The sequence below is a fragment of the Halyomorpha halys genome, unplaced genomic scaffold, assembly GCF_000696795.3.
Source record: "Halyomorpha halys isolate HHAL.00 unplaced genomic scaffold, Hhal_1.1 Scaffold894.1, whole genome shotgun sequence".
In the NCBI taxonomy this organism is placed as follows: Eukaryota; Metazoa; Arthropoda; class Insecta; order Hemiptera; family Pentatomidae; genus Halyomorpha; species Halyomorpha halys.
This window is the reverse complement of record NW_027110846.1, coordinates 477,635-495,963: the sequence shown is the minus strand read 5'-3', so window position 1 is coordinate 495,963 and position 18,329 is coordinate 477,635. Positions and strand designations below refer to the sequence as shown.

At 28.3% G+C, this 18,329-nt stretch overlaps 3 protein-coding genes across 3 annotated transcripts in view; 1 reads left to right on the top strand and 2 right to left on the bottom strand.

Moving 5' to 3' along the window:
• Positions 1-1,869: 1,869 nt before the first annotated feature.
• LOC106686882 (putative leucine-rich repeat-containing protein DDB_G0290503) lies at positions 1,870-6,438 on the bottom strand. The gene has a single exon (XM_067048933.1). The coding sequence runs from the start codon at positions 6,436-6,438 to the stop codon at positions 1,870-1,872; it is 4,569 nt and encodes a 1,522-aa protein (XP_066905034.1).
• Positions 6,439-7,370: 932 nt separating this feature from the next.
• Positions 7,371-8,530, bottom strand: PDCD-5 (programmed cell death 5). Its single transcript, XM_014430480.3, has 4 exons — positions 8,374-8,530; positions 8,097-8,205; positions 7,853-8,016; positions 7,371-7,525 (listed from the first exon to the last, which is right to left on the bottom strand). The coding sequence occupies exons 1-4, from the start codon at positions 8,458-8,460 to the stop codon at positions 7,472-7,474; spliced, it is 414 nt and encodes a 137-aa protein (XP_014285966.1). The 5' UTR covers positions 8,461-8,530; the 3' UTR covers positions 7,371-7,471.
• Positions 8,531-8,687: 157 nt separating this feature from the next.
• Positions 8,688-18,329, top strand: part of LOC106686889 (putative sodium-coupled neutral amino acid transporter 11) — an 18,539-nt gene continuing 8,897 nt past the window's right edge. Inside the window, exons 1-6 of the mRNA XM_014430479.2 lie at positions 8,688-8,875; positions 9,368-9,415; positions 9,500-9,578; positions 11,792-12,001; positions 13,562-13,814; positions 16,524-16,594. Of these exons, the coding sequence (XP_014285965.1) occupies positions 8,795-8,875; positions 9,368-9,415; positions 9,500-9,578; positions 11,792-12,001; positions 13,562-13,814; positions 16,524-16,594 (742 nt within the window). The 5' untranslated portion in view covers positions 8,688-8,794. The remainder of the gene's footprint in view (positions 8,876-9,367; positions 9,416-9,499; positions 9,579-11,791; positions 12,002-13,561; positions 13,815-16,523; positions 16,595-18,329) is intronic.

The following is an 18,329-nucleotide window of genomic DNA, read 5'->3' as shown; positions in this document are numbered from 1 at the left end:
CCGAAAAACAGCGAAGTTTTGGTGGTATTAAACCAATTTTCTTACTCAAATCTCTTTTGTTGACGGAATGATGTACGTGTACGAATATATTGGCATTTCGAAAGATAATACGAATTCCAGAGCACGTCAAATTAGTATCCTTGAGAACATCGAATTTTGAGAGGACAACGACCCGAAGGACAAAGCTTTGGATACACTCGACAGGAGGCTAAATCTTAATTGTTTTTTAAGTTGTTGCCCTCCTACCTCTTCACACGGAAAATAAAGATCATCTTACAAACAGTAAGAATGAAATCATATTCCTGCTAATTTGATATCAGATTCAATGTAGGAAAGGCGTTAGTATAATTCGAAAAATAGTTAAAGCAACGAAATATTAAATAGCGTTCAATTATATTAGTAGAACTTGAGCGTAATTAAATACGTGTGGACGATAACGTTTGATAAGCCTGATTTTATTTAAACCAACATTTGCGTAAAAGATAATTGTCATAGTCATTGTTAATTTTCGTTTATTTCATTATATGTTTAATCTTCTAATCATTGAATTAATAAAATGTTCTACTTATATAGGTTAAATATTGTTTCTTCTAAATGAATAATCTATTTTTTTTTAATAGAAAAATTTAGTGACAGTATAATTTGTAAATAATAATCGCTTGCTGCAATAAGTTCTCAAAATTTTGCAAGAAACCGATAGGATTTCACTGTTTATTAGAACGAACATTTATAAGCTGCAAATCCCATTTCAATAATGGTCCGGTTAAAGTAACTATTTATTTAGGTATAACAGTGATATGAGAAGAAACTATTTCATTTGCAATGGAGGATTCTATTGCTCAGTCCATAATTTCGTCAATATTTACTGACAAAAAGTTATTTTTAATGAATAAATATATGAAGCAAAAGGGTATATTTTTGCTAAATAAAAGTGGCATCATTATTTATAAATATTAAATATCATTTTCAGTTAATAATTTATTGTATAACAAAAAATAAATTTATAAGCATTATAGTTTCAGTATTACTCTTGAGACATTGATCAAAACAAATCAAAGATAATAAAACATAAATTATAATCTTTTCTTTAGATATGATAATAATTATTTTTAAAAGAAAACCAGTTCACTATATATTGCTATCATAAACTAGAATTTGACAAGCACAAGTACTCATATTTTTTAACACTAATATGAGAATCAAATAAAGCAAGATTAATGCAAATAAATAAAAACAAGAGAACAACTTGTACATTACTTAATAAATAAACAAAACCAATGGCATACAGATTCATACAATAATATTTAAAATATTACCTATCACAGTTTTCCACTTCAGATGAACCAGTTTCATTCACTATACAGATGATAATGTGCTTGTAACGCAAGTTTTGGGTAAGGAATACATGAAACAATATTTTTTTTTAAAATGTATTAAGGGATTTTATGTACATAATTATACATTTGTGTACATATATATACATAGATAATCTTTACATATACAACAATTTTTACAAACAGAAAATTAAATATTAGATTTCACCACATTTCAAAGTGAAATCTAGAACTAAACAGAAACTCAGAAAAAAAACTATTTAATTTTTTCATATACATATATAATTCAATAAATAAATAAAAAGAAACTTTCTAAAATTTTTTAACATCTTAAGTATTATTACCAGGACTTTAGAATAATTTAATGTTTTCAATGAGAAATTAATCAGAACATTACAATTTACTTCTTCATTTTAAAAATAGATTACCTATATTCTAAGTGTAAAAAAATATAAATTATTGGTATATACAAAACATTAATCAGCATGGAAGCTCATGTCTATGATTTGTTATCTGTCCAACATGATTAATCACTTCACTGTGGGACAGTTAAACACTTGGTTGGTTCAAGCACACAGTAGCGATCAGCAGGCTCAGGACTCATTGGAGAATCCAGGACCAAAGGACTGTTATGAGGACTAGGTGATGCTTCTCTTCTACTTCTTAGAAAACTTCCAGGAGATCTGGAGCGCTTACCATTATACCTATCATGATCTCTTCTCGGAGAACGTGAACGTTCTTCCCTAACATCTCTAAATCCCTTTCTACCTCTTCTATCCCACCTCATATCCCTATCGGGGCCATGAATCAATTCTTGATCTGTTTTACGTACCCATAGCCTTTCATTTTCAGTAAACCGTCTATTATCAATATCCCAAGGCGTGGTCCTCCTTTCAAAAAGTTCTTCCCCCCTAGAAAACTTTTTTCGCCGATAATATGGCCTCGAAAAACTTTTAACAGGTCCATCAATCAAATCTCGTTCTTCTTGCCACATATTTTTCATTTCATCTGGTTGAAGATTTTTTTCCTCTTTTTCATTATGTACTTCAGGGGGGAAGTGACCTTCAACTTTTTTATGCGCATAATCCCACCTAGAATAGCTTGGTTCATTATGTGAGATATGGTTTCTTTCAATGATTCTTTCCCTAACATGCTCTTTTTCTCTAAAATCAGGTGAACCATGGTGACTATGATCGGAATTAAATTCACTTGGCCTTTTATACCCTCGTGAATAATTATCTGGAGGTATAAAACCTGGTGGATAATTCTCTGAGCACCTATATTCTTCCTCAGTTTCTTTATATTGGTAACCTACCCGGTGATGTTCAGAATGATTTTGATAAACCCTTTCTGTAAAATCTTTAGTATGTCTCACTTCATTTACATACTCAGTTGATGAATTCTGGCTATAATTTTCCCTTCGTCTCAAGTCTACATCACCTCTAAATGAATTATAGTGTTCAGGGTGATGAGAATCGGGTCTATATTGTCCCATTGCTCTGTAATCAGGGGAAAAATTATCATTCCTATTAAATTCAGAAGGAGAGCCAACTATTTCACTTCGAACTGAGTCCTGATGTGTCAGTTTGGAATAAATATTAATTTCATGATATTCACGGTAGGTTTCAGGAACCCTATCATTGTTAGGTAAAAAATTTTCTTTTCTACGAACCGTTCTTGGATCTCTCTTGTCTATCTTAGGAGGAGATCTTTTACGAATTGAACGGGTATATGATGTTCTTTCAGGTATATCATGTAGATCTGAAAGAGGTGTTTTATACAGTAATTCAGCATCAACTTCTCGTTTTTTAAATTTTTTTCTACGATCCATTTCAATTTGATTTTCATTTGTCTCTGAATCAGATTCAGCCTCTTTTCTGCAATCTATTTCTTTAGACACATTTTGCATAACTTGACTAATAATTCTGGTTTCTTGCTGTATATCTGACTTGCCTGGAGAACTGGAAACAGATGAAGTACTTACTTCAACTATAACTCTTACATGACTTTTTCTTAAGCGAGGATCTCTAGAGGCAATACTCAAGGGAAGTACTTTTGGCTGTATCTCAGTGTTAGGTGTTATTAAGGGGCATTTCAAAATATCCATTGCTGGTTCCTGGTGAGTACAGGCATCATTATTAATTTGATTATGTATTTGGTCTGCAGTATTTATCATTTGATGAACTTGATCATATTGGTTCTCAAACATTTTTGAATTTGTTAATGATTTATTAATGCCATTCGACAAACTATTTTTTAGAAGCAAATCATTTTGTGAATTTAATAATTGTGGATGAATATCTGATGAAGGTTGAGGTTTTGTGAATGATGTATCTTTATTCAAATCAGCTTTAGGTATAGAAGAAATTGGAGGTTTATTTGATTCATCAGAGCTTAAAGTGTTGTATATGGCAACACAGGTATTAAAAGAATCAGTGTTACAATTTGTTGGCAAATATTCTAAATTTAAATTACTGTTTTTCTCAGAGGTAATATCAGTTACTATTTTACTATGTGAAGATATTGAAACTGAATCTTTACTATTGCTATTACTTATAGAATTATTGATTCCACCTGACAGGGGAGTGGAGGAATCATTAACAGCTGAATCATCACCAATTGAATGTTGCTTAGAATTATTTAAATCAGACATTTCATCATTTCCTATATTCCTTTCAGTATCTGCGTTAATATTAACTTTTTCATCAATGGTATTTATGTTTTCAACATTAACACAGGCAGACTTTTTTACATTGCTAACTTCAGAAATAACTTCACTATCACTTATGCATGAATTGTTAGATGTTGGCTGCTCACTTGTATTTATTGACAGAACTTCTTTTTGGTCATTAGTACTATTTTTATCTCCAGCCAATTCAGCATTTTCTTCTTTAAAATTTTCAGAATCGGCAGTATTCATTTTATCATCTGTACACCAATTATCATCCTGCAGAACGTCTTCAAATGTTTTAGACAGATCATCCATATTAACATCTTTAGAACATACAGGTTTTGAAATTACTCCTTCTTTTTTCTTAGGACTTCTTTTCTTTTTTGATGTAAGTCTAAAGCCAGTTTTTTTCTTATTATTTTTTCTACAAATTTTAATTGTTAATGGTTCTACAGTGTTTTCAGCATTAGTCTGCTTGGCAACAGGACTTATAACATAATTTTCCTTTTTCTTCTTTTTCTGGTTCTCAACGGTTTCACAATATTCATCAACATCTACATCTCCATTCAATGACTCTGAACTCTGACTAAATGTTTTATCTGAATTCGATTCTGATGCTGTAGAATTATTTAATACTGAATCAGATAAATCGGCTTCCTCAGAATTATTTTTGTTTAGAACAGGTATTTTATTCCCTTTAGATTTAATTTCAAGTTTATTACAGTTACTTTTAGATTGCTTAGGCTTCGAACATGGTTTTTGGACTGAAGCTTTTAAAATGGCTTCTTTCATAATTTTTGACAGCCTAGGAGATGTTCTCTGATGAGCCAACCTTAAAGCTTGATCAAGTAAAATTTCTTCAGTTAAAGACTGTTGAATATCAAACTCTTTTTCTACCACAACAGGCAAATTTTTGTCAATTTTTGATTCAATGTCTTTTAGATATTCTTCTTTATCTTTAATAATTTTGCCATCTCTCATTAATTCAGTTTCTTTTGTTGCTTCAACATGAAGTAACACACCTTCATTAATTTCTTTTTTACCTTTTTTATCAAGATTAGCCTTCTTTCTACAATCGGTCTTATCTTCCTTATTTTGATCAGGAGGAATGTCTGAATTCTCATTAGACAGAGATGGAATTTTTGTTTCCTCATTGCTGGAACTGTTAGTTAAATTTTGAGATTCATCAATCAAATCATTTTTAAACCGTTCATTTTCATAACTATTCCTTAGACCATTTATTTCAGTGTTCAAACTCTCTTTAGCAACCAACGAATCAGGATTCAGTCTAGTACTATTTCTAGTAATTCTTTTATTGTTATTATTAGTATTATTATTAACATGCATTTGACTTCTGGTTAAGCGCTTTTCATGAACATTTGACGTCTTTGTAATTTTAGTATCTGATGTTTTTGATGGCTCTTTTTTCAATAACACTTTTTTGGTCTTCCTTAAATTTCTTTTCTGCTCATCTGGTATCTGTGAGTTTGTTGTTGCATCACATAACTCACTCTTTTCATTGCTACCTAAGCTCATAGCACAAATTACTTGGGGAATAATTGTTACATTATCATCTTTTTCATTTACTAAATCTACCTTAAAATTATCATCTTCCACTACATTTTCCAAGTGGTCAACATCAAAGTTAGCTTCTAGAATAGTCATTTTTAGGGGTACATTTTCACATACCAGAACTTCTTCTCTAACTTTAACTTTACAGGTAACAGACTCAAGATTTGGATCAAATAAGCATTTTTTTGTTTGAGTTCCTAACTCTGTAATGCTGCTGTCATTGGAAATGACAGAATCATGATTTACAATGACTGGTTGTAAATTGTCTTCATTATTAACTTCACTAAACAACTCCTGTTTAATATTCTTACCAGCATCTATTGCAGGTTCTTTGATGGGTGAATTGACTTTATTAGAAACAAAACACTGATCATTTCTACATTTTTCTAATTTCACTGGATAATTTCTAACTCTAGACAAATCAATAGATTCATCAGATGAATCATAGTTTGTAGGAGGTGATAAATTTCCCTCATCCAAATACTTAGTCATATCATCAGAAACACAAAATACACCAGATAAGTCTAAATCTTCATCCTCAGACTCTTCATGAAATAATGAATTTCCTGAGCTTTCAAGGTATTCAAGGTACTTTTTTTTATTGGTATCAATAAGCGATCTTTTTGACGTATTTTTACTGTCATCATCAAAATATAAATTAAAGTCATTAGGTTCGTATGATGGATAACTTTTAAAACTATTTTGGTTTGATTTTGACACGATGCTTTCGTCCAAAAGGTGATTTTTATTAACTATTTTGGGAGGCGCTTTAATTATTGTATTGAGTAATGGTCTATTAGCAGTGCTTTTACGAGCCACATTTCTCCTTACTGGCGTTATTATAGTATCGAATGTCTCCATTCTCTTCATTAAATACGTACTATTATGATTACTTATCAACATTATGTGCTTACCTAACCCTTATTAGATGATGTTTAATTACATTGCAAGCACAGTAACTCCAACAGGCTGTATCATAATACCACTTAATAGAAACGAAGTTCGATATATGTAACTTATAACCATCATAACCTTTAAATAGGTGTCTACTACGTTCCTAAGACGCATACACTAAAGTCTGAAGCTACCCGCTCACCAAGTGAACATGTCATGTTCAGCAATGGCGGTTCTTGCAACAAACTTCTCCAGCTTAAAAGTTTACTAATGAATCATTCGAATAATGGCTTTTGTGACAGCTAACTGAAATAGATTTACTCACTTTCATAAGTCAATTTTATATTAACAATCAACGTCAGAACGTTTTCAGTTCTAGATCACGTGCTTCAATACTACCATTGGTTCTATCTTCAGTAACGACTAAAACAACATAATTCTGTTTATAAAAACCTTACACAGCAGCTACATTTACGTGCTACATAAGCGACAGATTCAACTGGGAGTAGTTTCAAAAACTAGTTTGTTAATCTCCAAGAACTAAACAGTTAAGATATTCGACTAGCTAGAGCAAATTTAAATAAGTCATTCAGTTGTGACCGTCAAGTACAATAGGGCCCACTAGCACTTGTTTCTTTCAACTCTTACTACTTAAAAGATCTTAACATTATCAAATGGGCAATGGCACTGATAACCTACCTCCTGATGTTTTTTATAGCACCAATGAAATTGTCAACTATTGCATTTAGAAGAGATGAATTATTGAAATTTTAATAGTAAATGTTTGTACATGGTATTCATATTTTTACCTTAAATATATATTTTTTTCTTATACTGATATAAACAATGAAAAAAGTAATATGAGAGGTGGGGGGAGCTGAGGGTTACTAGATAGATCATTTAATAGAAATATAAAAGTTTATTGTATAACAAGTATTTACACTTATGGCAAATAAATTAGGTCAGTGCTTTTTATTAGTATTTATAATTATTATCTACACTAGACATCTAAGTCTTCATCTGAATCATCCAAAGCTGCTCTTCTTCTATCAAACTGAAAATATGGGAAAAAAATATCATTAATTTAAAGTCTCAAGTTCCATTTTTATTTTAAAATCAGAATATAAAATATCAGTATGACACAGATAAGATTAACATCTACATAGATTACTCAATGTGAACAATGAAGAAATGGTTAGATATAACCAATACCAATAATAAGTTGACAGGAGATTGGCAGAAACACCTGTGCCATTAGCTTGGTTACTTGAAAGAAGTTAATATTGGGAATATCAATGATAAACATTTAGTACCAAATATTACTTAATTCATTCTTAGTTACAATTGTTTAAGAAGTATGTAAGTTATCTTAAAACCCTACCTTCACAGTTGTCTTTGTTTGAAATTGTTTATTAACTTGTTCTAAAATGCCTTTAAGATCATCTTCATTCATTCTTCCCATGATTTGCCCCCTTTGAGCCATCTGAATGAGCATATTCTCTAACATTCGGCCTTTATCAGGTTTGGCAACCATAATTGTATTCACTGAAATATCAATAACCAAATTAGAACTTAAAGCGGCATAAACAAATCCCTAACCACACAACACATCACTGAACACCTACATCTAGCTCTGGCATTCTGATCCAATATTCTTGAAAGCATTCCATTTCGCATGTCCTCCATCCTTTTCTTTTCTTCTTCAGCTTTTTCTGGATTTTCTCCATTGTAATCCTGAGAGAAAAATAAAACATCTCAATTATCAATCAAAACTTAATGGCAAAGCCCACATGTGTTTATAAATAAACTATACCCACCAACGAGTATTAAGCCATATTATCAACTTAAATCAATATAAAGTTAATAAATACGTTTTGTTAGTAGTTTTACATAAATTAATACCTTGTAATTCCCTTTGATTTCAGATAACCTCTTAGCTCTGATAGCTTGTAAATCCGGGTCCGTATCCATTTTAGTTAATTGTGCCATATTGATTCTAGTTTTGAAGTTGTTTTAGAATTTGTATATTTACGTTTAATTGAAATTGGATTCAAAGCTAAGTATAAGTTTTAAGATTTTATAAAATAAATAATATTATCAAAAATCATTAATAAAACAGTAGATTAAATATTTGTGTCATATTGTCAATAAAGATCTCATCGATTTTCCCCACCCCCTCCACAAGTTATATGATTTGTCAAAGAGTGTCAAAAACGGGCAAGGGTATTCAGTCTTTAATACACCGCTATTGTGAGAAGGTGTTATGTTGATTAAGTCGAAATAAATATTTTTGAGTAGTATAAATTTTATTAAATCCTAAAAAATGAGTAAACCTGTGATGCAGCCGACAGCAAATGAGAAAAGTTATATTTTAGATAGTCATAAAACAGTTTTAGAGCAACAGGTAAATGTTCGTAAATTTAACGTTCATTATGTGACTGATTTGATGTGATTTTTCTTTAGAACATGCGGTTTTCATCCTTTATTCAAGGAGTCTTTGATTCTGTGTTGAGAGATTATTATTTTGTTTTATGATTTTTATCCTTTATATTTATAATTTAGGTTTTATTTCAATGTTGAACTTTAATTAAATGAATTTTGGATACTGTCTGTCACTTTCATAACTGGTGGAATCCATTCATTACTACAATCCATCTACTGTTCTGTGCTTGAGAAGCACATTTACCTATCATTCTTAAGTAAAATAACTCTTGCTTTGTAAAATTTCCATTTTTTCATTATTGTTTGCTATGTATATACTGTTTATCATTACTGTTACTAATTTTAATGGATTTTCATTTTATATTAGTGTTAAAGCTATTATTTTAAACTCTTATCATTAGCCAATGCCTTTTTTCGCTTATGAAAGACTTCATTTTGAAAAACTTGTTTCTAGGTGATAGATGATGTGGGGGAGAATGATGATACAGAAAACATTTTCCAGGTACTACATATATTATATACTTATATAGTACATGCTTAAGTAATAAATTGTAAGCACTTTCCCAAATTAATTATTTAATTTCAGGAAAAACCTGGAGCTACCACTGGATTGGCTTCAGCCAGTTTCAATTACATCAACTCAATTGTCGGAAGCGGAGTTATTGGTACCTCTTTTTTAATTTATTAAATATAATTTATGTACATGTTTTGGTATTACAGAAGCCAAATTAAGGTCAAGTGTAATTTATTTATTCTGTGGCAGGGTTCCGCATATTACAATATTTATGTCACTGGGATCTCTGAAACTGAAGAATTCCTTAAAGCAAATTTTTATGAGTGACGTATGTAGTCCATTTTAATAAAAATTTCTGTTATATTTTTTTGGACTAGCAATATTTTTCATGATTAATAAAAAAAATAATGAAGGATCAGTGACATACATAAACACTTATTTTTGTTTTAGATTTTCATCTAATTATATATTAATTTAAGATTTTTTATTTACAAAATTGTAATAATTAGAATGCACCATAGTTTATGTAAACAATATATACCTAATACATGATTATTTTCTCATTTTTGAATTAAAACTTCGTTTAATTTTCACTGAAAATATTGTTTTATTAGTATTTAATGCATAAAAATATTTTTCTAATCAAAACTCCCTGGTTACTGAAGGAGTAATGGCTAATTAATAGGTTTATGTTGTTTGATTTAATTAACTATATATTAATTAGAAAAATTGATTGACAAGATAAGATGTTAAAACTGATTAAATAACATGCTGAACTTAACATGTTGGTTTGCCATGGGACATAATTGTTAAGCTTTTTCATTGTCCTCATGAAAGCTTAATCAGGGTAGAAATTAATCATGTGCAAACCTAGTTACAGAATTGAAATATATAAAACACTACTGATATACTTGTTAAAATATATTTAAATTCATAATAACTCCGTTAAGATGTATGCTATTATTGACTAAAGTTATTAAATGCAGATTCCTTACTAACTGATGCTGTATTATCTTTTAGTTGCAAATTTTGATTATAATTTTTTATTTTTTAATATTATATTTTTATATTTAATTAAATTATAATTTGAGTTGTGAGCTTTTGGGTTGGATCTATTTGCCTGCTCTACATAGCTGCTCCATATTTCTAATCCAGCTCTGGTCACTCATTAAAGTTATTCTGCTTGAACTTTGTTTATATTTAGGTATTTTTAACATTTAGGAAATGCTGTTATGCCATTTTTATGCACTTTTTTTTTTTTAATTTTATATTTCAATTTATCGTTTTTCAATTTCAAGTTATTTTTAAATATTGCTCTTAAAGACTTCTTCCCGTTTTAAGCAAATATTTCAAAAGTGATGAACGACCGTTGCTCCCTAGGAGTCTTGGAGGGACGGGCCTGGTTGTTAAGGATTGCCTTTTTTTGTATTATGATCTCCTCTTGTGAGATTGTGACATGACATCAACCAACCTACTCGCTATACTTGTCTGTTTAAAAAGTCAGATAAGTAAGGCTACAACGGAGTGTGGGAGTAGAGGTTTTCACACAGTTTTCCATTTTCAAATGTTTTTTAAATGTTACTCGATTTAACTATCTTGAAGTCTCCTGTTCCCGTTTTAAGCAAATATTAATTTAATTTATGATTTCATTTGTTGTAATTGTTATGTTTTCTTATTTATTCTCTATCATGGCTTACTAGTGTTTGAATTACCTAGTAATTAATGACTTTTTTTAATTTACAGAATTTATCCAAATTTTCATAAAATGCCAAGAAAAAAAAAAAAATTGACTTACAATTATCTATGAAGATTCCTGGAAAATATATCTAATTCCTGACATTAAAGAATTATTGTATGATTAAGATGGCCATAACCACCAACTCTATTTCCTTTCTGATATATCGGTACTTTAGTGCTGGATGAACCAATAAGCTTGTTTCGAACTATGACAATCATGTCAATAAAACCCACCATTTTTCTGTCAAATTAAGATTTTAAATGACGAATTTGTGTCCTGATGATTTGACATATCTAGAGTAGTCTGCACCACCCCTTGAACTATCACTCATTTTCTCTTATTTAGAATCTCAGTGTGTGATCTAAGCTCTAATTGATTACTTATTGGTTGTCTGGTATTCAAAAGAAACAAATTGTAAATTCTGTACTAATTGTTACATTTATGATGATCCCATTAATTATTTTAATTAATTGTTAAATATGAATTTAATTATTCTTTAAGATTTTAATATTCTTTTGAATATAATGAATTGATTGATGATGAATTGAAATGAATTGTCATTTTCTTATTAGGTGAGGATACTATTATTTTCATGAAATATTAGTTTAGTTTTTATTTTCTTATAGGAATTGCTTATGCTCTTCATCAAGCAGGATTTGTTACTGGTCTATTTCTTTTGGGACTTGTGGCTCTTGTTACTGATTACTCTCTCATTTTAATGGTACGATCTGCACATTTGAGCGAGTCTTTTTCATATCAGGGACTTATGGAAGCTGCATTTGGACGCCCTGGATTTTATCTTTTAACATTTTTACAGTTTATATATCCCTTCATCGGTAAGAATTGAGTTTTATAATTTTTATATCATAAATCATTCTAAATAATGTTTAATTGATATGTTAAATTAGATAATCACATTTAACTTTAATAATTTATTTAATTTTTGGGGTAGAGATTGTTGTATTACTCCCTGTTTCTGCTTCTGATAACATTTATTAATTAATAAGAGTAAAAGAACATTAATGCTATTAGTAAATTTAAACCTGATAAGTGAATCTTATTGATTTACTTTATTGATTAAATTCCCATAAAATTTTTATTAAAATTAATATAGTAAAAATAATTATAATTTTTAATTATTTGGATTTGAACGAATGATATTATTATAAAGTGCCTTAAGTTGTCTATTTCGTGAACCACTAATTACTTTGGACATTATTCTCCATTGTATTGTACTTCAGTATTCAGTTTAGTGTTATAATGTTTGGTTTAAGTTAGGTATTCATAAAATTGGTGATAAAAAATTATTTTTTTTTTTTAAAGAATTTCATTGATAAGATATTAATTATTTTGTTCTATATATTTTTTTAGTCCATTTGTTAATGGAACATATTAAAAAAAAAATTAAAGTGCTTTTTTGTCCGTGACACAGTTATAAAAAACATATATTAAAACATGATAAGGTTGTCTTTAATTTTTTTTTTATTCATTTCTAATTCATAAATATTCTTAGGTATGATTTTTAACTATTTTCTTTTAATGTTAAATTACAAATCATCTGAAAAAAAATATTTGCCTTCTGAGGTTATTAAAATGTCAGATGTATTCAAATTTAGCAGTTTTTGGTCATAATAAGTGATACACAATGGGGATTATAAATAATTTAATGCCTTACTAATAACTTGTACTGCTTGTCATTAGAGCCATGAATTAATATTAATCAGTTCTCTGATCAAAAGACTCCCACGAAGCTCAAATCATTCGATGTATTGATAAGAAAGAAAATTACCTCAAATTGAGTGTTTTCTAACTAATTTAATCTGTTTTAATATTTTGTTTAGTTTGATTAATCCACTTCTTCTTTTAAAATTGCATTTATTATTTTATTTATTTTTTAAAATTTTTGGTTCTAGTTTCTCCAATTTATGGTATAGTGAAAGGCTGTTTTTTTAGAACACAATTTTCTTTATTTTTTATTTGGTCTTATTGTAGTTCTATTGTTGAAGGATGGGAAAGCTAAAGGGACTAAGTACAAAAACTTTCTTCTATTATTAAAACATAATCTAATTCTAAATAAACTTGTCAAAGGGCAAAAAATTCACTTGATGCTTTACGGAGCTTTTGATTTGTGATATTTATAGTTCTATAAATATTTTTTGTAAACCTTATTATTAATTACTCTTAAATTCTAAATGTCTATTTCAAAAATTTTATATTCCATTAGTTTTTATTATTATTTGATCTTTCACCTAGAATATGAAGGCTATATCTGTGCTTAAAAGTTTAAAACACTATTTTATAATCCATTGTCATATTTCAATTATTTGAAAACATCAAGGGACATTGTTATGTGTTTATTATATGTTTTTGTTTACATTTTTTCCCCATTGTTTCAGCAATGGTAAGCTACAATGTTGTAGTAGGAGACACTGTGACCAAAGTGATGATTCGCGTTTTCTCTCTTTCACCAAGATCAATATTCGCTAGGAGACATTACGTTGTGGCGATGGCTACAGTGTTCGTCACGATTCCACTTTGCCTACTTAAAGATATGGCTAGGCTTGCTAAAGCTAGTATGCTCTCGCTCGCTTTCATTGTATTTATCCTTATGGCAATTTTCGTTCGATTTATCACTCTTGCTCCAAAAATGTAAGTTTTTTTAGCTAAATTTATTTGATTTTTTTGAATGATATTTTTTCATTAGTCAACCTGTAATGCTTTTGTTCCTTCTTAGTAAATAATTAATAAATGAAAAGGATTTCCCTTTATAATGTTTCTATAGATAGTATTTATAGAATCAGATTTCAAATGAGTTTTGTTGTAGTTAAGTAAACTATGCTTTTCTATGTTGCATGAGAAATACTACTATTGTGCTTTAACCTTTCTAATAATAATCCTGAAATGGCAGATGGCTATAAGCTAATTAACAATACATTGTGCTAGTTTTTTTATGGATTAATTAACTAACTAGTTGTCCATTTTATTTTTTTTAATGGTTTATAATGAAAGGAAGCTATTATAATTAAAAATTCTCTTGTCAACTCTTGACTATTATCCATTCCTTCTTCCTCAAGATAATAGATCAAGTTTTAATTTGACCTTTAAAACTTCTTATATATATTTTTGTTTTTAGTTTCATAAAAGTTCAAAACAAATATTAGTTTTTTGTTTTGATTTTGTTTGAATAATTTTTATTTGTCATTACTGCTCCCAAATAAAGGGTTGTTGAATAGATATAGTCACGCTGGCTATGAAAATCAATCTTATATAAGGTTAATATTACATCATGCTTTTCATGCTGACTTTATTCAAGGTCTTTTTAACAAATGCTTCTGTTCACTTTCATTTTTCTCACTTGTTTAAAATGTTAGAATCAATATTTTATAAATTCAAAACTAGGGGCTAATAATATTTTGTTTATAATGTTGATGTTATTTACAAATATTAAAGCAAAGTATTTTACCAACAATTTTATTAGTTTATCTATTGCATAATTGTTTTAACATTATGAACCTGACTAATATCAGAGAACAATTTGGTCAATCAACCATACTGATGTGCTAATAGCATTCCATTTAAGTTGAAAATTGACTTTCAAGGTCTCAGGACCCACATGTGATATTTATTAGTCTGACTAACTTTACTTATTTTGCCGATAGACTATTTTAGTATATGGATTATTATTTTCTTTCTATTTTTTCTTCCTTACCCTTTGAAAACAATAGTGGTTATGAAGAAATATTCAACTCATTTCAGTTAGAACACAGTAGGCTTATTGCATAATATTTGAGTACTGTTTCTTATAATGCAGTACCTATCTAAATTAGTAATTATAAAATAAGTTTTAAAAATATTTATAAAAAAAAATTATTAAAACATAATAATTAAAGAGAAATGAAAAATGTAGATCAATACATCAGGAGTAAAGAAAGGCTAATAATGTGGAATAACTTTAATATAAAATAACCAAATAGTTCTTATGATTGTGCAACAGACAAACAGTTTTAAGATAATGGCAGAATGAGCTGTTCAAAGGAACAATGTACATTTTAAATTTGAAGTTCATTGTAAAAAAGAATATTTTTAAAATTGATTTAAAAATTTGTAAAAAAAAAAAAATTGAACTATCTAGAATATATTATCTTAATTTTTTTATGATGTAAGTTATGTATTAGATCATCAAGTTTTGATATGCTGAATGTATTCATAAAATATTATTCAAGACTTCTCGGAAATATGTATTGCAATATTCACAAGATAACAAATATTGGGACAGCAAAAAACATCTAATAAGTATTCAAGGATATGGGGAAAAAACGGATAGGTATAGATTTTTTATGTGTGGAAGCTCTTATCTTTATGAAGGTTTAACTGTTGTGAGTTTGGATAATGATAAGATTTTACTTGATTGAGTATCTGTTTTTGTAAGTTTCTGTAATAAATTTACTTAAATACAGATACTTTTTTTTAGTTAGCTTACTTAAAAGTTTATAAAGGGTCCAGTAAATGATATTTTTCCTATCCCAATCATATTATGGACGTTATTTATTAAAAAGATCTTTTTGTTAATGTTTCTATAAGCCTCTTTCTATTATTTCCATTATTAATTATTGGGTCTCGGCCTCAATTCATTCGGAATTTTCCAGATAGTTTTTTCTGTCAATGTCTTTTAATCACTGTTGATAATAAACTCGTGGTTTGGTACAGATCAGGCGATAGATGTGAAAGAAATATAAAAGAAATTTTATTATATCACAAGGTTAGGAGTTATCTTTGTGTGATAACTTTAATACTGCATTAACCCTTAAATACTATAATTAAATTTTTAATTGATCCCCCGTATTTCGTAACCTTATAGAAGATAGACCTTATTGATATTAATTACATTACATGTAGTATTCTAAAGCATATAATATACATTATTATTAAAGACTGAATTTTTATAAAATAAAAATACTGATATTTTTATGAAAATCCTCACCCTATAATGTGATATGAAAATTGAAAAGAAAGTTTGTTTTGTTTATTAAATAAGTATGATTGTCCTAACCTGTTGTTCTGACTTGTTCATCGCTGGCCATGTTCTAATTTCTCTGTTATAGCCTACAATAATTATATATTTAATTTTTTTATTACAATATTATATTACAATATATTATTATGTTATTTTATTGCATGCTTCTATTTTTTTTGCTATATAAAAATATCTAATTAATCCGATTGAATTTCAACATGAGAAATGGAAAATGGATCACTATAACAGTTATAGGATGTAAAACCAACATACAATTTTATTTCTAAAACTTTTAAACTGAATAGAAAAAAAATGCAATCCTGTATTTAATATTTTTTTTCTAGCCCCTCTACCCGAAACTCATGGGAATTATTCAACTGGGGTGTCATTCCTGCTATTGGGATCATGGCTTTTGGTAACTAATAGTTATTTGATTTGTATAGTTTTAAGATTATTTGAGGAATAAAATAAACAATAAAAAACTTTTTAACTAAACTACCTGATTAATAAAATTTGTATTTCTTATATTATTGAAATATTTATTATACATGATTTAGTTAATATAAAATCAATATTAGATTTAGAAGACCAACATGCCAATGCCATTGAATTCAAAGTGATAAAAATATGCAGATTTCTTTTCCTTTTAAAACAAGATTAGGATATTTATTCAAAACATGTGCTTTTAAAAGTTTTCTTGATCATAATCTGGTTTTACTAATGATTAGTTTATTTCCTTGTTACTTCACAGTTTTTTTAGTTGCAATAGTTTTGGCTATGGTTAGATTGCGTTAGATATAATCGGAAAACATTACTATATATACAAGGTTTTATGAGGCTTTATAATTAATCAAAATTAATGACATTTGTAGTAGTTTTAGTGATATATTGCTTTACTCGCTTTCAGCTGGTATGTATGGATTATCACTAATTTATATGTTTATTATTTGTGACAAATAAAATTTTGTTTTTAATCATTAGTTTTGTGCGATTAATGTAGTTTTATTCAGTAAGAATTTTATTGATCCTTTGCCCACAGCATTTCTATAGATATAAGTATAGTAAAAATTCATAATATATTGAGCAGACGATATGTATGTCTTTTTTTTCCCTATGAAAAGTAAATAAATAATGTCACTGGGTCCAACAGAACTAAGTCTATCTAGAAAGCTGTAACTATTACCTGTCGTCTTGTCGGTTAAGATTTGGTGGAAATAAATAAATTGTAAAATTCACAGGAATTATATATTTTTAACCACCTATTATTGTTAAATTATTATATCTATTTGCTGCGTAAAGGGAGTTAAGTCTGCAAACTGTTTTGAGACAAAAACAATTGAAAAAAATTGTGGCAGTCAAGAGACTGACTGACAGAAGTGAAACTTTTGGAAATTAAATAATGTGGATTTTCTTTTCAGGAAATTTGATAAATTAATTTCTATAAATTTTTTGAGGTTAAAAGACTTCCAAAGATGAATATGAATTATTCATAAGTACGGGACAATCGTCCTGAAACATTGTACGACTAGAAAGAAAAATATAGAATAATTTATATTCATCTTTGGAAGTATTTTAACCTCAAAAAATTTATAGGAAATAATGTGTAAAAAGTTTATTAATAATGATATTTATAACACAAAAATACAATTGAATTTTTATTTGCTTTGTTTTCTTATTTTATTATAATTATTAAAAATTGTTTTATTTATCTATACTATTCATTTTTAAAATTATAGTTTACATTATCATTTGTATTATTAGTAAATGTTGATATGACTGGCTTATAATTTGAATTATAGTTTATTACAAAGAGGATGAAATGGTGAACATTTTCATCACCTACAGCATATGCAGCTATGATTTTTAGTTTTCAAGTTATTTTGTATTAAATATTTAAAAATTCATTATAATTTCATTTCTGGTGCTATCTTTTCCATTTTTTGCCTCTCTATCTAGGTATACCTTCGAGATGCAATTTTGAATTATGACTTATTACAAAGAGGATGAGATAGTGAACATTTCCATTACTTACAGTTTGCAGCTATGATTTTTAGAAAAATTATATTAATTAAAAAGTGAAATAATTACATTAAAATATTTTATTGGAAGATTATTGATTGACCGTGTGTAAAGATGAAAGGAATATGGTC